We start from the raw sequence: 21,888 nt of genomic DNA, 5'->3' as shown, positions 1-21,888 counted from the left end.
CATCGACATAATTCAATTTTGAGGAATTAAATCATGGTGCCACAGTCAGATGTAATGCAGTTTGATACTCCTCAAACTATTTGTCTCTTTTAAAACAAACTATCTGATAACTGCTTTTGTAATTCAGAGTTTGATGTGTGCTGCAGCATTATCATGCCTGAGAACAACACAGACAGACTAATATTAGGGCTATGCTTCTAACAATCACCCTTAGATCTGTCTCTGAACTGTGTGTGTGTGTGTGTGTGTGTGTGTGTGTGTGTGTGTGTGTGTGTGTGTGTGTGTGTGTGTGTGTGTGTGTCCAACTACTCATTATTTTAATCAGCACAACTCGGCTCTAGTGCCTGCTGCCGCCTTGTCTTTTCTCCCCCGAGGGAAAGGAAGGTAGGTTAGACAGAAATGGAGGACATCAGGGCAGGGACAATGTCATCGGCAGTGGAGATGGATGTGGGACTTCTAGGAACATGTCTATTCATGCTTTATTGTATGTCATTGTAACAATTGCATTGGGATGTTTTCCATGAAAAATGAGCACAAAGCAACCACCAAGTCACATTTCTCCTCCTATGACTTCCAAAATACACAAGGATGTATGTCTAAAGACCGTAGACCCTGTTTGACTTTTCATAACTATTTATTCTAATGTGATGGACATAAACTATACAACAGGTGATTTATTTTTCTCTCTCCATGTTAACCCATCTCTATTTTTGTTTGAGTATGGAGACAGGACTATAATCTTTCTGCACATACCCGGTACCACGTAAACCTCTCTAAGAGCCCAGTGGAAACCCTGTGGAATTGAACAGGTTACATAACCGAGTCATCATCCATCCATCCATCTAGCCACACAGCCAGCCAGCTAAATATTAATTTCTTCGTTCTGTGTGGATTACTGACTAAGGCGCATATATATATATATATATATATATATATATATATATATATATATATATCAAACAAACAAACAGACTTTTCTAAGGTTTGTATCCAAATATTCTTAGGTCTTTTGGCGTTACGAATGTGTTCCCACTGATCAGTTTGAGAATGGAGACAAATAATCCAGTACAACAACAGCACAAACAAACCAAGGACCCGTAAATGACCAAAGTGTTAATTTAATACACCTCTCTCTGCAAAGTCTTAACAGCAGTTGAACATTGAATGCTTCACAAAGGTATTATTTTCTGCAGTGCTATTGTGTGATATTGTGTTACAGGTGTTCAGGTTGTTTAGCACAGCGACACAGGTTAGGTGCACTTGGAATCAAGAACAAGAAAACCCACCTCAATATGTGTTAAAGCTTTCATGATACATATACAGCCTCATAGAACAAATAATATGCATAGGAACATTTTCTACTCGAGGTCAAGGTAAACTTGATCCCAGATAGGGAAATTCGGGTGGTCAAGGTGCGGATACACAAAACAGCCATCATGAAAACAGATATTAAACAAATATTCAATACTCAACATAGTCCTAAGAAGGAAGCACTCTTGGTTTGGTTATTAGGGAAATCCAGCAGTGAGCACGTCTGTCACCGTGTGTACAGTTTATCTATGATCATCAGCGCCATGTTCATTCTCAGACTCTCAGGATGTGTAGAACAGTGGCGGCTCTGTCCAACCCACTAATGAGAAGCCTTAATTGGTTGTTCTGGTGGGAGAATCTGCTCATTAAAGGAAGCTGGAACTAAGTCTGGGTTAGCCAGAATGTGTGCATGATTTCTTTTTTTTTTTTCCTCCCTCTCAATACCGCAGTTGTTGGGCAAAACCATTAGTTTTTGGGTCATTTTGACATTTGTGTGTTTTATGGAATTCTTTTTTGTATGTATTTACAGTGGCTTTGTTCTTTCCAATGTCGCACAACTTGGGTGTCAGAGCTCTAGAAATTGAATCAGAAGAATTGATAAAATCTTGGAAAACGGTGTAAGCTATTAATAATTAGGAACAGTCTCCTGTAGGTATCTCGCTTGCGCTGTGAAAGAAACGACTAGCTTGTCACTGTCTTACGGGGACAGCATAACTGAGTCACGCTTCTTTCATTTTCATATTTTATAACTTCGATGTGTTGTCACACTGCCGCATTGGTTTAAGGAAAACTTAAAAATGCACGTACGGTACTCTGTTTGTACTTTTGTCTGTCTCTCACTCTCTGAGGGGTGCAAGGGCAAGTTGGACAGACGCAGAGAGACAAAAACAGGAAACTAGAGATGGAGTGACAAAAGGAGAAAGGTGGGAATACAGACACAGCAGAGAGGAAGTGAGAGGAGTTGGACACGAGGAGAACGAGAGACTGAGTGAGAGCGACAGAGAGTGAGAGATATTGCTTAACCATTCGGAAAGGCTATGGGAACGTGTGGGTGTGGGTGTGTGTGTGTACCCTGTCGGTTCAACAGGAGCAAGACCCGTCACATCAACTCTGACACACAGATAGTCCTACCGTAGAGCTGGGCGATACGGAGAAAATCAGATATCACGATATTCTTGACCAAATACCCCGATATAGATATTGTGGTGATATTCTAGGGTTGACAATTGGTGCTTTATCAAAATATCTTCACACTTAGAGTTTAGATAAATAATCATCAGTAATGTGGACATAATGTCTAAGTGGGGAAAAGGCAACTAATAGAACAGCTACAACAGTCTGGTAAGTTCAGAAAAGTACATCACTTTACTCTAATGTAGCCTTTAAAACCAGGAAAAGACAACACTTATGTCATATCACGATATTAAGATATCCAAAATCTAAGACGATATCTAGTCTCATATCGCGATATCGATATAATATCGATACATTGCCCAGCCCTACCCTACTGTCACATCGGATTGAGTACAGACTGTGTTTTTAGAAAAGAAGCATATACAGAGAAACTTAATTGTCCTTGAAGCTGTCCCCCAGGTTTCCTTCTCAATAAGATTTGATTACAGTGTGGATTATTAGCACATCTTATCTTCATCTTCTTGTCTATCAAGGTCCAAATCACAATGCAAAGCATTCATCTCCTCACAACAATTACTAAAGGTGGACATATTTTACAGTGTAGCAGTCAGCCGTGACCGGCGGCCGTTAGCCTCTAGCTTTCAGAGCCGCTCGGCCAGCGGGCACCACAGGACTGGCATTCATGCAGAGAAGATCAGAGCAGCACGGATGAATGGAAACTGTACTGCAATGTTCAGCTTATTACAGCCACAGAGACAGTGAGGGAAGGAGGGTGGGTGAGAGAGGGTAAGGTTGAAAAAAAAAAAAAAAAAAAAAAAAAAAAAAAAAGGGGGGGGGAGAAAAAAAAAAAAAAAAAAAAAAAAAAAAGTGGTTGTGTGTTTAAAAAAAGGAAAAAAAAAAAAAAAAAAAAAAAAAAAAAAAAAAAATAAAAAATGTTAAAAAAAAAAATATTTTTATTTTTGTTTAAAAAAAAAAAAAAAAAACAATATTTAAATAAAAATAAAAATAAAAAAAAAAAATGGCGTTAGATATGTTTGTGGAGATTAGTCTATTTTTCTAGTTTAACAAGAGGGCCTATTAGAGGAGATTAGAAAATCCTTGTGTTGCAGGGTAACATTTTACATCAGAGAGGGGCGCATAAAGAGAGGGCAGACTGCCTTCACCAGCAAGTGACCAGCTCTGAAAGAAGCGATAGAATAAAAAACAGAGAGAGAGCGTGGGCCCATGGCTTTGGCAGGGGGCCAAATGCAGTTAAAAACAGATTAATCAGCATAGGGTCACATTCTCCCAGAGAGGGGCTGAACAGAGCATGGCAGGACGGGGCACAGCCTTCATCTTTTAAAGGCCACATCTTTGTGAGCAACAGGAGGAAATGTTGGCACTGAGGTTTATATCAGCAGAAAAACAGATCATGTTGTGCTATACTGATAATCTGATGTCAACATCCCTTTTATAGTATTTGACACAAGTTCAGAATATCAAGATGAGATGGTTAGAAAGCTTATTTCTATGTGACAAGACCATAAGAGGACCGCAAACGCACACCAAAAGTGGGATAATGGAGCTACTGTAATGTCAAAATAAATGAATCAAAATTCTGTACTCTTAAAAACTGCTTTGACAGCCAACTCCAAGGGCTTCCACTATTAAATCCATCAATCAGTTTGTCTGTAAAATGATAGAACATAGTGACAAATTTTAAATTCACTCATTTACTGATTGATGACTGAAGGATTCTTTTAATCATTTCATTCATTTAACCATTCATGCGTTACAGGCACACTATGCCAGATTTGTACCTTTTTAATATAACAGCTTCAAAGTAATTTTGATGGTAAATGAACTCGTAGTAGGGCGAATCATCCTGGTAGCAACGCAGGGGGCACGCCGCTGGCCCAAACCAGCAAAGCAGGTTTGGGAGATGGCGCCCCGCCAAAATCTCGCGAGACTCACAAATTGCTTTACTGCTATCGGTTCTGCGAACATCCGCTGCACCCGCCAGAACCTTTTGGACATCGGTGACCAGCACCAGATATCTATTTCGAGTGTCTTTTCATTATACGCACAACCTCCCAGACGACATAGCGAGACCGCCGGCCTCTCCGGGGAGTGTTTTCGGGTCTAGGAGGCGACACAGACGGAGGAGGGAGAGGAATAGCGGGGCCACAGGTCTGGTGTTATGCTAAGGCTAGCATAGCACACAAGCCACCTCTACCGAGCCTGTATCTCTCCAATGCCAGATCCCTCAGACTGATCTCATAAAGTGGCCGCCAGTTCGGCCGCCATTGACCTACATTACTTGTGAATTTTCGCCGTAGGGAGTAGTATGAGAGGACGTAAGTCCGCGGAGGGAGGTTGGTTGGGGTGGCGGATGGGATTCACCCAGGAGAGCCGGGATCGCGTCCCGCGTGTGGTGTTTTTCAACAGTTTTATTTTTTAAGCCTTCCCCAATGTTTCTTTCCTAAACCCAACCGTTTATTGTTTTCCTAAGCGTGTGCCGTTGGTCACGTTGTGTTTTTGTCGTTTCTTTTGTGTTACTAAAGCCTTTCTAATGTTCTTTTCCTAAACCCAACCTTTTTTTTTATTTATTTATTTTTTTGTGGCGATAATACGGCACGTTCTCGCGATAAGACGCCATGTGGCGACGCCACGTGGAGTTTATGTTTACGTCTGCTGTATACAGCGTAGACCTACACGTGGATAGCTCAAAATGCGTACAGATAACGCAATTTGGCTTTAGGAAAGTGGCGTGTATGTTTACGCAAAGTCATGATGCCATGTTGGATCCCTGTGCATAAGCGGACGACTTGGAATTCCAACTCGCTGGAAATCGATATGTTCGTGACTGCTGTGTTTTGATTATCACTGAAACCTGGCTTCACCGATGCTAGCATGCAGCTAACAGGCCGCACTCTGCTCCGCTGGGACAGGACTGAGGACTCCGGTAAGAGCAGAGGAGGGGGGGCTCTGTATGTACGTGCATGAGAACTGGTGTAATAACAGGACAATTATAGATAAACACTGTTCCCCTAATCTCGAGTACGTCTGTAAGATGCCGGCCTTTTTTTTCTACCGAGAGAGCAATTAGTAGTGATCATACCAGCGGGGTATATTCCACCCGACGCCAATGTAAACACAGCGCTCTCTCTCCTGCTGGACACCATAAACGAACAGCAGCAGGCCCACCCCGACGGTGTTCACATAATCGCAGGAGACTTTAATAAGGCCAACTTGAAGACTGTACTCCCGACATTTTATCAACATGTCAAGTAAACTTGCTTGCGTTCTGTTTTGTCTGTTACGCTTGCTTGTTGTATGTCAGTTTTTATGAAGTTGTTGATTCATCCATCGTTGATAATAAGACCAGTCCGAAGGGGGGGGATCAGGCCGTGTGTGCAGAGACGGCGCTGCGTGAGTGGTATTTACGACAGTAACGTTAAATAAAAGTACTCCACAGCGACTGTAGGGGTAGCTGTTTGACAAAAAAACGGAAACTGCGTAGTATACCTTTAACGTCATTCATCATGTGTTGACTATTCAGTCCTTCCAGAAAAATGCGGAGTTTTTTTGATTGTTGCGGGCAAAAATCCTTGATTATGCGGCACGTTTTCTTAAAAAATGCGATGGAATATGCGGGATATTTATGCAATTTTATGCGATGAAATTGCAGGAACTTGCAAAAACTGCGGTTTGATGAAAAAGAGAACAAAAAGTGATTTTTACCCCAACACCCCGCTTTTCGATGATGTTCACGTCGTGTAATTACGTCACTTCATAACGTTCCCATGGCAACAGGGGAAAATGGCTGCTGTTGTGTGAAGTAAACCAAAGAATTTCTAATATAGGAAGAAGTTCCACTCCCTCGTTACTTCCGGCTTCTGAACTGGTTGCAGTTCCAGCAGAGTTCCATATAGGGGGCGCTCACCGGCCAGTGCAGAATGAATGGGACTCTATGGAGCTATAGCCCTCAAAATCCACTTTTCTCAGGATATAATTTTTTGTCTAGTACCGTATTTTCCGCACTATAAGGCGCACTTAAAAGCCTTTTAATTTTCTCAAAAAACGACAGTGCGCCTTATAATCCGGAGCGCCTTATATATGGATCAACCTCTCGGATCACTGCCCCGTTGACGGGACACTGCGTCGCTGTAACCTCGATATAACTTCCACTAATTCGCGTTTTTATAACTTTAAAGCATTAAATATTCAAAATATACAGCCATGCGACACACCAATTGAAAGCTTAGCCTCTAATGATTAACTTAAGCCCACATACAAAGCATACGATGATTTATAACAGTTACACAACTGTTACAAAGTAAACAATTTACAATAAAACAATTCAGCCATAATCTGCGCAGGTGTCGAGAGTGCATCCATACCTGATTTTGTTCCTTTCAGCAACAAAGTGGTATTTTGGCCAAAACTTGATTTTCATAAATCCACAAGAGTCCAAGGAAATGTAATATCCAAGCTTTATATTCCAAAATGATCTGTTCGCCCTCACAATGTTGAAGTTTCTGGCCGAATCACAACGCGGAGCCGTTTTCCATTTCCGCACTTGTCATCGCCGTTAGCTTCTCTGCCCAGCTTGCTACATGATCGTGGGCGTCATCGTATTCCCTAGCTTCTAAGCTTTCGATTGGTAGCTCATATTAGCCAATCCGTTCAGGTTTGCCTCTGATATGGCCAATGGAAGCGGACAAGCCGATGACAACATGTCAGGGACCACGTTGAGACGATCGCCAAATTTCTCGGACCACTTAGATTTAAATGCTATAAGGAGGGAGTGAACGGAGTTGTCAGAACGCTTCATAAAGTTTGACTTTATCTGACGGTTTTGTTGACATTCCCTTTAGCACAGCTCCATCTAGTGGATGCATAACGCAACCCCAGTCAAACGTTTGACTGCAGTATCTTCTATTCTATGCGCCTTATAATCCGGTGCGCCCTATATATGAAAAAAGTTCTAAAATAGGCCATTCACTGAAGGTGCGCCTTATAATCCGGTGCGCCTTTATAGTGCGGAAAATACGGTAATTTGAATGCTGCATTCGAAAGGGGAGGCAAAGAAAATACACACTGCTGATGCCGTCAAGCGGGATCTCCGATCGTAATCGGACCTTCACTGACCAATCAGCATTCATTAGCAGAATGCTAGCGTGTTACGGGCAACAACGACTCCCCCTGTAAGAAATCAAAAGGACATAAGTACTCGTTCATTCAACTTTCGACCTATAACCCATGTTGAACTTGCAAAAACTACAATCAAATCTGAGGTTTCTCAACGACAATCGGGTGAAAGAGACACATTTAGCCGTCTAGCTCCATAGAGTCCCATTCATTTTGCACTGGACCGCGATCACCTCTGGTGGAACTGCAACCAAAATCCGGTACAATGGGGCTGAATAGGGAGTGGAACGGCTTTCTATAGACCGGCTTTGAGTAAACGCAACATTTTTCAACTTTATGCTAAGATATGTGTGACGTTTTTGCAACGAAAATGCGGGGATTATAAAATCTGCATATTTTGGGCAGAAATAGGCAATTTATGCGGCGAAAGTGCGGCGTATTTGAAAAAATGCGGCCCCCCCATAAATATCTGGACTTTGGCTGATTATGCATTGAATTATGCAATCGCATAATCGTGTTTTTCTGGAGGGACTGAATATTCATTCGTTGCTTCATACATTTGGGCTGTCACAAAAGTCGGGAAGAGAAGAAGTGGGGAGCACAGAGGAGGTGGGCTACCAGTGCAGAGCGATAAAGAGGAAGGGATGAGGGGAGGAAACGGAAGTGAGAGGAGTGTCTGGGGCAACAGGGTCGAGATGGAGTGCAGACCATCTAACTTGTTCTCATTACTAGCCTTTGAGCAGCTCTGGAGTTTGTTAAACATCTTGGAAAGAGTGTAAAGAACCCTGTGAACTGTGTGTGTTTGTGAATGAGGGAGGGGAGGGGAGGGGGGCAGAAAGCAGGGTCAATAGACAGTTTTTCCCACATGTCAAAACTACGAGAATACCTATTAAGTGACAGAAGTTAGTTACCTAGGAGAGGGGGTGTAACTTGGGGTGTGTGTGTGTGTGTGTATGTATATATATATATATATATATATATATATATATATATATATATATATATATATATATATATATATATATATATATATATATATATATATATATATATATATATATATATATATATATATATATATATATATATATATATATATGGAGATTAACCAAGCGAAACAGGAGAAGCAGGGTTTAAAGTTGCCCCCTTTGCCACACTTCCTGTTTCCTGGTTAGGGGTCAGGGGGTCACCGGTCTGGGATTAACTGATACTAGGCTGACTCTGTCTGGTCACGTCGTTGACCAAATGAGGAGAGCCGGTCGCTGCAACATATTTCACATAATGACGTACGAGTGTCCGGACTGTAGAGGCGACGTGTCCTCACAGTAATTGAGAAAAACAGGATGATGTTCAATAATGAGGACATCTTATGGCATTCACAAGGGGAATGGCTAATCTTAGAGTACGGGGTTAAGGTTAGTAGTTAGAAAATGAATTGTGTGTGTGTGTGTGTGTGTGTGTGTGTGTGTGTGTGTGTGTGTGAGTGAGTACCTTACATTCCCACTATTGCGTCACTGCAGAACAAGTGCTCCTGACCAAGCTTGCTACTTGTTGCATTATATTTACTGATGCAGCTATACATGCATGGTCACATCCTAATAAAGGTTCTATCTACTTGGAGGGGTTTCTTTTCTCCTGACATTGTGACGGGTTTCTCTGATTAATCGCTGTGAAGCAAATGTAAGATGCGATCGATCGATCGTTCACCAGTCAAACAGATCCCGATGCCTCTCATCTTGTTACTAAATGATTAAATATGTGCCCTTAACTGTGGGATGTGGCGCCACCTTCTTATTTGTTGTGTCCTATTAGTGATATTCGGCTGGATAAGGGTGATTTATTGTGTAAGTTTGCTTTTAAAAATGCCATGTTTCGACAGTGTGCTAACCGATTTGAAAGCTCTCCGTCTATCTGTGCCTGAGGGGTAGGATGTTCACTTCATTTGTATCAACTTGCTTCACCAGGCAGCTGTAATAGTGAGCATTGATGGCTATAATATCATTTGTTTTGCCAAGGCACCTGTTGTTGCCACCCTCTATGGGATGTATATTGCCATAGTAACACCACACCCACTGCTACTCTGAAGAGACCACACCAAGTGTCTTTTTTTCACTATGAGTTGCGCTGTCTTTCTTTCTTTCACATGCTCCCTCTTTCTATCCTCCCAGATAATGCCTGCTTTCTTCTTCTCTTCTTTCCTGTCTTTTTCACTCCCTGACACACATACACACACACACACACACACACACACACACACACACACACACACACACACACACACACACACACACACACAGGGCACTTGCGCCTGACTGCTTTAATCGTTGAATAGGGGAGTTTAGCAGCTAACAATAGTCGTTATGAGCTTACCCATTATTCACACACACACACACACACACACACGCACGTGCGCGCACACACACAGAAAGAGAGAAAGAGACTTATATCGTTAGAAGATAGGGTTCATAAAAATGTCTTGGTATTATTTAATCTAGTTGTAGTAGTTGCTAATACATTTCTTTTTTCATCTAACATTTCCCACAAATGTATTTCATAGTTTTTACCAATAATGCAAAATGAATTGATGGAATTTTGTTCTACTTTGCAATAAAAGCTTTAGCAAAGTCGCAAGCCATAGCATCCATACTTATCCTTAAAGTGATGATTATTAGTTTTAGTAGCATAGAGCTAAATGGAGCGTCTTGGTGTTGATGAAGAGTAAAACTCAATTGGTTCTGCCATATAGTTTTGCAGCTGACAACAGCAGTTATGACAGTAATGATACGGTAACAAAAGTAATGACATAGTGTTGGTCATTTAAACATACCTTATGAGCTGACCGTTCTTTAAGCTTAGCTCAAACTGAAGGCAGCAAAGAGACATAGTTTGTGTGAGTGCATGTATTCTTTGAAGGCGGCCAAGTGTTGATATCGGGTGTAGCTGGGAGAGATGGACAGAGACTGAGAGGAAGATGAAGGGATGAATGGATAGACTGGCAGAGAGACACACAAACATACACACAGGGATTATCCTTTGTGTAATCCGCAGTTTGAGGGTCAGAGTGCAGTGTAAAGGGACAAGCATGGTCACATTTTTCACACTGTGTGTGTGTGTGTGTGTGTGTGTGTGTGTGTGTGTGTGTGTGTGTGTGTGTGTGTGTGTGTGTGTGTGTGTGTGTGTGTGTGTGTGTGTGTGTGTGTGTGTGTGTGTGTGTGTGTGTGTGTGTGTGTGTGTCAACACAATCCCATAGCTGGTGTGTTTATCAGTGATTCTGTGAGTCTGTGCCTACATGTGTGTTTGGTATATGTGCGTGTGTATGCATGTGTCATTGCATGACAGATGGACAGATCATACAAGAGAACAGCACATATTAGGATTCTGCACTCTGCGTGTGTATGTGTGCGGTTATTTCAAAACCAAACTGGGAGCCAGTAACTGTCAGCTGTCGGACTGTGGCTGCCTGTTAGCTTGTTCAGCATTTGGGATGTCCCAGTGCGATCTGCTGGATTGGAGTTTTAATTCATTAGTCTCAGCTGAATGATGGCCAGTCGATTTCCAATGTTTATTGGAACCTTTTTGCCCTTAGTGTTCACCAGCTGTCAAAAACAACCCTTTCAGCTCAATTAAAACACTAACTGTTTAAAGTGATGGTTCGGAGTAATTTCACCCTAGGGTCCTTTGCACCATGACCTCGAGCCAAACACCCCCCCAGAAGCTTTTTTCACCTGGGTCTAACATTGGGAGAGTTAGCGTAGAGTAGCGTTAGCCGCTGAATAGCTTAGCGCAGAGGCTAATGGATCCGAAGTGTCTCTTAACATTACCCCACTAATAATGCCCGACATGATACCAAAGGTCTACACTAGTATATATAGGTTATGCACTCATAAAACGATGTATTGTAAAGTACACCAGAAGTTTATGTAAATAACACTTGCCTGCTCTCTGCTGCTGTTGTTGTTGCTGCTGTAAGACGAGTGCTTAGGGACATCTACAAATTACAACACCGAAAAGAGATGCAACAAAAATATTTTTTAATTTAACTTATTTTTTAAAGTAAGTGCTGTAGTATAACTAGCAGGAGACAAGTAATAATTGAGGTAAGTTTGGAGACATTACCTTATTTAATCATTAAATTAATAAATATTTTTGTTGCATCTCTTTTGGTGTTGTAATTTGTAGATGTCACTAAGCACTCTTACTGCCCGGTAGTAGCAGCAGCAGCAGCAGCAGAGAACAGAAGCCAGCAGGCAAGTGTTATTTACATAAACTTCTGGTGTACACAAATTTTACAATCCATCGTTTTATGAGTGCATAACCTATTGTACTACTGTAGACGTTTGGTATCATTCGGGCATTATTAGTGGGAAATGAGAGACACTGATCCATTACGCCGTCCGCTAAATATTCAGCTGATAACGCTACCGTCACGCTACGCGCATGTTCACAGTGAAAAGCTCTGGGGTGTTTAGCTTGAGATCATGGGCAAGGACTAGGACGTGAAATTACCACTATCACTTTAATGCACAGCAGTGACACAAACGACAATTAATAATATCTATACTGACCGCAGACAATGGTAGCTTTAGGGATACATGTGTTATTTTGCATCTATTTCAAGTACTGCTGGTTAAAAACTGTGATTGAGGTTTAATATACTTTGGGGTGTGTGTGTGTGTGTGTGTGTGTGTGTGTGTGTGTGTGTGTGTGTGTGTGTGTGTGTGTGTGTGTGTGTGTGTGTGTGTGTGTGTGTGTGTGTGTGTGTGTGTGTGTGTGTGTGTGTGTGTGTGTGTGTGTGTGTGTGTGTGTGTGTGTGTGTGTGTGTGTGTGTGTGTGTGCGTGAGGTTGAAACTACAGCTACACATGCGTACACACACCTCCCTTGAGAAGATGTGTATGTTATGGTATAAAAACACCTACTTTCACACACAAGGCTGGTTAGCCTGTTTTCAGACGTCTGAATCACTGCCCACTTCTCACATTTTATCAAGCGCTTTAGAGGTTTGTGTTGAATGAATAGCTGTATGGTTGGAAATGACATCGGGCCAGGATCTAAACGAGTGGGATGTTTTTGTTGTTCTCTGCCCTTTGGCTTTGTGAATAGTGTATCAAACCCTCCCTCTGGTACTTGGTCCAGTGGGTTGGAGGGTTGCATTGATTATAGTTGTCGCAACTTACTCGCTTAATTGTTCTGATGGAGGATCAAGTATTAGAAGCTGAGGAGCTTGGTTTGATGCCGTCTTGAAAATTCACAGTGAACAATGAAATGGCTCAAAACACACACACACACACACACCATGGAGCAACCGCTACTACTACTAATGACATAGAGCGGACGGATATCCTAAGTATCATTTACAGGCCTGCTGTAAGCCAAGCACCCTGTTCAAGTGGGTGTGGTGCATCAGCGAGGATGAGAGGGAGGGAGGGGAAAGTAGCTGCTGCAGTTCCTGTAGGTCCAGCAGCATGTAATATCTGCTGTAAATCTGATGTGGTTTGAAATGGGTTTAGGCACGGTAATAATCTCCATTGTCACTTCCACGCTGGTCCACTAATCTGTATTTTTGCTGTGGTAATCTCTTGTCTCCATGGGGATTTATTGTTGTAGGCCATGAATGGCGTTGCCATGGAAACCAGTTCCTCCCCTCTCTGCCCCCATTCTGCCCCTTAGTTACATTAGAGTGAGTTTTCTTTTTATTAGACTGTGATGTGACTGTGTTGTCATATCTGCTTTATCGGATAGAAAAAAAAAAAAAAAAAAAAAAAAAAAAAAAAAAAAAAGGAAATTTTTTTTTTTTTTTTTTTTTTTTTTATTTTGTTGTGTGTGTGTGTTTTTAAATAAATATTTTTGGGGCCCCCCCCCCGCCGCAAAAAGTTTTTTTTTTTTTTATAACCCCCCCACAAACAAAAAAAAAAAAAAAAAAAAAGGAGAGGGTTTTTTTTTTTTTTTTTTTTTTTTCAATATCATGTTTCTTCCCTGGTGTTATTGTCTGAAAGGTCTCTGTTTAATTGATTTATTTTATTTAGTGATGTTTCCTTTCCTCAGAAGATGTAATTGCAAAATATGGCAGGCCAAGAACGTGAGGTAATGGTAATGTTGAGGAGATTCCCTGAGGGATTTTGGCTAGTCCATGCTAGTATCCATTAGTAATCTGCCTCAGGATGCATGCACACTGGGTGTGGTCTTCTCTCTCTATCTCTCTCTCTGTCCTTTCTCCTTCCTCCATCCCTCTTTCACCTCTCTCCATCTCTCTTCCTCCAGCACTCCGTTTGCCTGTGCTCTGCTCCTCTCGTTCACCCCCCTCCCCCACCCCCCACTCTCTCGTTCTCTGCCCTGTTTCTCTGAGCGATAGTCCTGAGGGAAGCAGACGCTGAGCTCCGAGAGAGACGAGAGAGGATGGAAGAGAGAAAATGGCAATGACGGTTTGTAGGGCAGACATTTGCTAAGAGGTGGGAAGTGAAGGAAAGACAGACATAGGCAAGAGAAAAACAGTAAAAGAAAGTGAGGACAAATAGAAGGAAAACGGGAGGTGAGAAGAAGTAAAGAGAAGAGGCAAAAAGGAAAGTCACAGGGGGAGAAAGAGAGCAACAGAAGCAACGATAGGTAAGGTCATTAGTTGTGTCCATCAGTTCATTCAACCATTCGTTCATCCATTCATTTTGAAAAAAAGTAACTAGTGTTAGAAGGCTGGATTTAGTGTCTTGTGTCGTACAGCAGTAAAGCCTGAAGGAGCTGTTTGCTGAGGTAAAGATTAAAGAGTCCAGTCATTGTAAATCCCTGTATGAGTTACTTTTTCATCTTTGCTGTGACGATCACATGCAACAGCTGTTCATACTTGCAGCAGGTGGAATTTGTGTCGAGAAAACATCATATTCTAATCTGATTGAGTTAAGCAAATAATAAGATTAAAGTAATACTAACTAAAACTAAAATAAATACTGATAAGCTGCTTTCAAGAGCAAGTTGCCGGCATGTATGTAAGCTTATAGATAGTGATAAGATGAGGAAAAGAGTTGTAGATATGCTAGGTGAGAGAAACAGATGGAGAGAGAGGGAAAAAGGCAGGTACCTAAACACAGAAATGCCTCGTCTGAATCAACTGGCAGGAGTAGCTGCGTGTCTGCAGGCTTTTCTCCTGCCTATTTGGACAACTGGGTTACTTGAACGCTGCTAATTGACTGTGAAATAGTCGGAGAAAACAACACGACAGTTAGGGTTAGTACTCGCCTCTAGGCAAATGAAGAGATACTTTCAGGATGAAACAAGAACACGCATAATGTCTGGAAGTAGTTCAACCCCTTTCATACAGGAGAGAAGTTCATGACGCAGTTGTGCTGAAAGCATGTTTAACCCATTTATAAAAATAAAATAAAAAAACTGCGATGCAGATGATTTTACTGCCACAAACCATTCCGTGTGTGCATATGTGTATGTATGAAGAGACAGAAGGTACTAATGGCACTGGTATTGTTTATATGGACTGTGGGAAGAAGAGAGGCAGAGGAGGGGTTAGGGGGAGATAATGCGAGCGGACGATTGGAGGGCTTTGAAAGGGGGCCCGGAAGAAAGGGATTGGGAGAGGAAAGAGATGAGTGCAGAGATTTAGAGAAAAAGAGGATGAGGAACCCCTGGCTGGAGAGTAGAAGAGAGAGGAGAGTGTGCTAGTAAGTTGTGAGAGAGGTAGAACAAGGTTCCCGGTAGAGAGAGAGAGAGAGAGGGGGACTGGTTTAAAGCAGGCCTAAGAGGCTGTGACGAACATCTTGCAAAAAGCTGCACTCTGATGCCAACTCTCACACACACACACACACACACACACACACACACACACACACACACACACACACACACACACACACACACACACACACACACACACACACACACAGGCTCTGCTAGCTAGTTCATTGAGAAACACTGGGAACTGGGGAACTGCAGTAAGTAGGTACTAACAGACCTGTTTTGATGACTTGACTTAAGGGCTGGACAAACAAAGGAACAAATTGGGGATGACCCATATCTATCGTCTCATACACGGGGTCAAAAATATGCTCAAGTTGATCTAAAATGTATTTGGATCCCCTGCACAGATGGCGGCCTGCACACTTTCGCAAAGTATTGCACATTTAAAACCCTGCGTTACAGCTACACTTTGGTCAGTGCCAAGGTGGTTCAACATGGATTAAACTCAGCAGAGTCACAAAGATTCATCCTCTTTGAACCATGAATGTCTTCATATAGATATTAGATATAGATACTTCATTAAGTGAAAACGTTGACCTGCTGGTGGCGCTAGATGGGAAGTAAGGGATCACCAAAGTCGCCGGGATTCATCCTCTGGCCATCAGAAAGGACTGTTGCAAATGTCAGGGTAATCCATCCAGTGGTTGTTGAGATGGACAGATATTGCCCTACATCCCTACAGCCACACTGGCTAAAAAAATTATTTGCGAACCTGACTTAAATATTTATGTTGTTATGGTTTAATAGGAACCAAAGGACTTAGGACCGAGTACAGTTTGTTCAGTTATGTCACTGGGATTCCCTCTTGATAACATATAAGCAAAACGTATATATTTTTTTTCTCCTTATCTGCACAAGCACACATAGTATTACATTGCCTCTCTGACATTTACACACACCGACATACACCTCTCTCTATCCACCCCCCCTCACTGCCTCATTTAGCTGATCATGCGTAAGGAGACATGTACTATTTTTACCCCTGCCCCCTCCCTACACACCGCTGCTGCACTGTGGATGTGTATGTGTCTCCTCTCTTATTGAAGGTGGCAGGGCAGAAAAGAGAAAGTCAGAGAAATGGTGAGATGGTTAGAAAGTAAAATGCATGCGACGTAATGAATAATTGAATTAGAGGGAGGGGAGCCAGAGAGACATGGTGTGAGGAAAACGGGCTTAGATGGATTGAAAAGACAGTGGATGACACTGACTTCAAGGTGTATGAATCATGCTTAACCCTGAGCCTGAAGCTGCTTGTGTAAAAACACTCAGGAACACACACACACACACACACACACACACCGTACCAAAGCAAAGCAGACTATGTAGGTAGACTCTGTGTGTGTGGTTTGCACATTATGCTCAGTGTCCCGAACCAACGTATTGTATATGTGTTTATCAACAAAATTAGTGTATGTGAATAAGTATGGGTGTGCTTGATAGTGTGTGTGTGGACTGTGTCTGCCAAAGATATTTTGTGTGTGTGTGTGTGTGTGTGTTTTTTTTGTTTTTGTTGTGTGTGTTTGTGTGTGTTTTTTTTTTTTTTTTTTTTTTTTTGTGTGTGTGTGTGTGTGTGTGTGTGTGTGTGTGTGTGTGTGTGTGTGTGTGTGTGTGTGTGTGTGTGTGTGTGTGTGTGTGTGTGTGTGTTGACCACAGCTGCAGGGTAAAACCAATGACTCAGATATTAAGAATTGAGTAATTTCCCCTCAGTGTGTGTGTGCGCGTTCGTAACCAGCTGTTGACCCAGATGAAACTCGTTGTGTGACATAATGACATCCTCAACTCTGTTTTTGTGTACTTGTGTAAAAGGGACTTGGATGACTCCAATCCAAGAGCTAATGTTTCAAACAGCTATGAGCTCATGTGCTAACAGCTATGAGCCAAAGGGCCAGAATCAGATAACTAACAACCCTAATATATTTAATATATGACTAAAGGACCTATGCACTTTATATTTCCAGAGAGATTTTCTTTGTCAAACATTGATCGCTCTCAAAAAGCCATGAGACCATGTGGCTCGTTTATAAAAAATATTCCAGACTGAAATTCAAGTTGCCATGAAAGATTTATATTTGTGCCAAATTCAGTGGGGCAGTCTGATTTTTCTCCAGCTCTTGGTGATATACCAGCAGCCAAAACAAAATGCTATCATTGTTAAGATAGGAATATCACAGTATATATATATATATATAGATATAGATATAGATATAGATATATAGATATATATATATATTCATAAAAAATACACGTACGGAATAATTTTGTCATTATGTGATGCTTTAAATCTAACGCTCTTCCATCTCTCTTCGTCCTCACTTTGCAGTTGACCTGTCACCATGACAACAGAAGCAGGCTCTGAGACGGAGGTGAAGGAGAAAGCCGAGGAGTCAGCCGCTCAGCCGGACCAATCGGAGAAGGCAAAGGAAGAAACCCAGGAAGTACCCAACGCTGAGGGAGAGGAGAAGGAGAAAGAGAAGGAGAAAGAGGGAAAAGGAATAGCTCGATACCTGCCAACATGGCTTAAGAAGCAGAAGTCTCAGAGCCAGGTCAAATTCTTATTATAGACTTACTCCGTTGTCATGGCGGATTAGAAAACCTTGCTTACATTAACTTAAGTTATGTATCACATTATATTAAGCAGCAGTCATTTTTATGTTCCAGTCATAACTATTTTTAACAGATTTTTAATGCCTGTTCTTTTTGAAGACGTCTCCGACCAAGGAGGTCCCACCCACAGAGGAAGCGGTTAGCAAGGTGACCCAGGAAGAGGACGGGCCTGCCCCAGAACTCAACGGTCACGCAGAGGAAGAGGAGGAAGGGAAAGAGGCAGTAAAGTCAGAGCAAGTGAAGGACAAAGAAGCAGAATCTCATTCCACCGCCAGCGCAGACACTGAGGTATTGGTAGGACGTGGCGTAAATTCTCCCCAGACCCCGTCACACGGTAACCATGCTGGAAGATAAAGTAGACCGGGGGTCTGTCCTTAGTCTGCTTGCAGGACTCGCCTGTAGGTTCGCAAATGGTGTTGTGTTTGAGGCGTGATCTGTCTTTGTTTATTCTCTCATTACACAAATGAGCCTCGATGTGAGTTATTAAATGACCGGGAGGGGGAGAGAAGCAGACAAGAAAGAGAGGGGGGGGGGCAGAAGAAAGTGTGCAAGCATAAAAAACTAAATAGAAACCGAAACTTGACATTCATTCATTCATTCATTTCATTGTGGCTACTTACTCAAATTTTAAAATATACAGACGGTAACAATGAATTCTGTGCCGAATGTCTGCATTCTAAAAGGTGATGACAGGGGCCTGGTGGCATCAGCATATTACTGTTGGGGGCATGGCAGGGAGGGATGAGGAAAAACCGTTTTTAAGTTAACAATAGCAAAAATAGCCTGTAATTGAGTACAAATTCACTTTAATTATTAATCAGCTTTCACGCCAAATCATATGGTTTCCTTGCGGCCCAGTTGCATACGTTCTCAGTACTGGTCCGCGGACCAGGGCTTGGGAACCTCTGTCGACGTTTTCATTTAACTCTCAGCATGAAAGGCGAATAAGTGAATTTCCCAAAATGTCGAACCAATCCTTCAGCATAATCATTTGCGTATGAAGAGGAAAATCCTTGCCGGTGAAAGTATACTGCAGTAGTTTGGCCCACCTATAACCATACTGCTTTTCAGAAGACATGCATGGATTTAGTTTACTCTGATTAAACCAAAGGAATGGCTTGACCATTCAGATTCTATTGTGAATAGAGCAAAAAGAGTTTGATTGTGGCATTATAATTGACCTTATTTATTGGCAATATTGGATTTATATCAAAAGTGCTGCGAGTTAGTTCGTAAAGAAGAGAAACTACCACACACAGTAAGCTGGTGAAAACACTTTTTGCATAAACAAATTTCCTCCTTTGTCAGTCAGCCACATATTGTTTTGGATACACAGACTTGAGTTACTCATGCACATGAACAACAAACCCAGGGATGAGAGGTTGTTAGCTAGTCAGATAGCATCTTTCACAATGCTCAAAGGCACGGTAGCACACACCGACTGTTTAAAACTGCTGCTCCTCTCACACACACACACACACACACACACACACACACACACACACACACACACACACACACACACACACACACACACACACACACACACACACACACACACACACACACACACACACACACACACACACACACACACACACACACAAACTGCTCCATCCAGTGATCACATTAGGCCACCCAGGCCCACCCAGTGACATCAACGTTTCAGTAATCAGGCCAAAAGAAACGCCTACCGTTTTTAAGAGCAAATTCAGACTAGAAGGGGAATAACAAACACAGTCTTCCCTCTTACTTACTTTGGACAGTCAGATTTTCTGTGATTTCCTTTTTTTCAAAGATGTTTTTACATGACAGCCACAGTGGGGAGCCCTGTGTTTAACTGTGGTTTGATGTAATTGTGTTATTCTCCTATTTTCCTTTGCAACCTCCGATAGCCTGCCAAGGAGGAGAAGCTGGAAGAGAGCGCTGAGAAAGTTCCAGACGAGACCACGGGGACAACAGAGGGAGAGGGGGCAGAGGAGCAGAAGAAGGAGAAAGAAGGAGAGGAGGAGGAGGAGGAAGGAGGAGGAGGAGGAGGTGGAGGAGGAGAAGAAGGCCACACCTCAATTTTCCAGTCTCCTCTTCGTCTGGTGAGGAAGACCAAGATGAAGCTGATGGCGTGTCACGTGGCCCTCCTGGACGGGACCGACTTCAACTGCGAAGTGGAGGTAAGACTTGGACAAAACTCTGCGACCGGTTGCTGTGATGCTGCTGCCACATGTTAAAGCACATTTCCTTCACATCTGTTTAGATAAGAAAAACAAGGGGATAGAGGTTAGTTGTGTTCTGATGCCATTGGCTTGAATCACTGTGTTATGTGTACAAAACTGTGGAATCTGTTAGAACATGGAGAATGTTTGTAGTTCTCCACTTTAATATTTTCCACTTTTAAAGTGTCATGATGCGAGATGAAAAAAGAATGTCTATAACTAATCTGCATTTCTCTATTTGATGTGCCCACTTCAGTGACCAATTAGACACTGACATACTGTACATACTGTAATGGGAATCAATGGGGAAAGTCAACAGGTTGTTGTCTTTTTGAAAGTTTCAAGTAGCTACTGACGGAGATTTACACATTGTCCGTCTTATGTCCTCTTGCTAGTTGAGTAGGCCACACTTGAGTGGCAGTATGTCAATGATGCAATTGCTAATAGGATCAGATTTGGGGTGTGTGTAAGTATGAGCATGGGGGTATTTAACTTTTAGACTCAAAGTGCAGTTATGGCAGAAGCACCTGCTCACATTGTTTGGGGCGTGGTTTAAGGGATAAATGCAGAGCACAGCAGAGCACGCTACAGGGGCTTGTCTGGTGACCAGAACACACACACACACACACACACACACACACACACACACACACACACACACACACACACACACACACAAACCTGGCAGATTATGGGGGTCCCTCCAGATTAGTTTTCTGCATCTGTTACTCCCTAACAAGCACGTGTCCTCTACCCCTCTACACACAACATCACATGCCGGTGTCCCAGGTTCTGTTGTAACCATTTATTATCAATAGTGATTAAAACTATTTCTCTAGTAGCTCCCCATACATGTTTTAATTTGGTATTTACTTTACTAAAACTCTAGTGTGAGATGAGAATAAATAATTTGACCAGAAATGTCTCTCCGCTATCGCTTATTATCCGATGGGCCTTTTTTTTACATGAGTGTTTTTCTCATTATTACCACATCTTCTGGTTAAAAAAATTGTTTCCCAAGCAGCATTCACTTTTATTTTTTATTTTTTATTTTTTTAGCAACACTCCTCCTCACATTCCCACACTCACTCACATTCAGTGGGAAGCTGCCCAGAATAGCCACTGTCCAGGTCCCCTGGAACTGTTAACAGTTAAGTGCCTGGTTCAAGGGCCCCTCTACAGAATAGGGAGCATTTCAACGTCAAATGTCTCAATTTCTCCATTTGATTTGGGGATGGCAACTGGCAACTGGCAACTTTACCACAGCGAAAAACCCTTTTCCCTAATCTACAGTATGCCAACGCCCAACGGCGTGCCTGTGAGTGTCTCCGGTTGTTTGAACACTAGCTGCTTTGTCTCGCAACCAAAATGCTGATACTGCGTCTAACTGCTATTGTCTCACACACACACACACACACACACACACACACACACACACACACACACACACACACACACACACACACACACACCATTCTCCATGCACCCACATATAGTTAGGTGAGAGATGCACAATGCATTCCAGAGATTAAATTTTCTGTTTTGCCCAGCAGGCCTCCAAACACACACACACACCACACACACACACACACACACACACACACACACACACACACACACACACACACACACACACACACACACACACACACACACACACACACACACCAGTTTCTACTCCAACTCTTCACTTCTATTCTTCTATCATCCGTCTGTCCTATTTATTAACCAATGGCATCAAATCTATTCCAGTGTAAT

At 42.3% G+C, this 21,888-nt stretch overlaps 1 protein-coding gene across 15 annotated transcripts in view; it reads left to right on the top strand.

Annotated features, from left to right (window-relative positions):
• The window catches only part of epb41l2 (erythrocyte membrane protein band 4.1 like 2), a 58,580-nt gene that overhangs the window by 3,564 nt on the left and 33,128 nt on the right, over nucleotides 1–21,888 (top strand). For 14 of the 15 annotated variants that reach the window (XM_039781056.1, XM_039781066.1, XM_039781065.1 and 11 more), the window contains exons 2-4: nucleotides 17,637–17,859; nucleotides 18,020–18,208; nucleotides 19,816–20,088. In XM_039781056.1, coding sequence (XP_039636990.1) covers nucleotides 17,650–17,859; nucleotides 18,020–18,208; nucleotides 19,816–20,088 — 672 coding nt within the window. In that variant the 5' untranslated portion in view covers nucleotides 17,637–17,649. Of the gene's footprint in view, nucleotides 1–13,919; nucleotides 14,180–17,636; nucleotides 17,860–18,019; nucleotides 18,209–19,815; nucleotides 20,089–21,888 lie in introns of those variants that run through there. The other variant, XM_039781054.1, reaches the window with a different exon arrangement.

This window comes from Perca fluviatilis, chromosome 18, assembly GCF_010015445.1.
Source record: "Perca fluviatilis chromosome 18, GENO_Pfluv_1.0, whole genome shotgun sequence".
Classification (NCBI taxonomy): Eukaryota; Metazoa; Chordata; class Actinopteri; order Perciformes; family Percidae; genus Perca; species Perca fluviatilis.
This window is presented reverse-complemented; position numbering and strand designations above follow the sequence as displayed.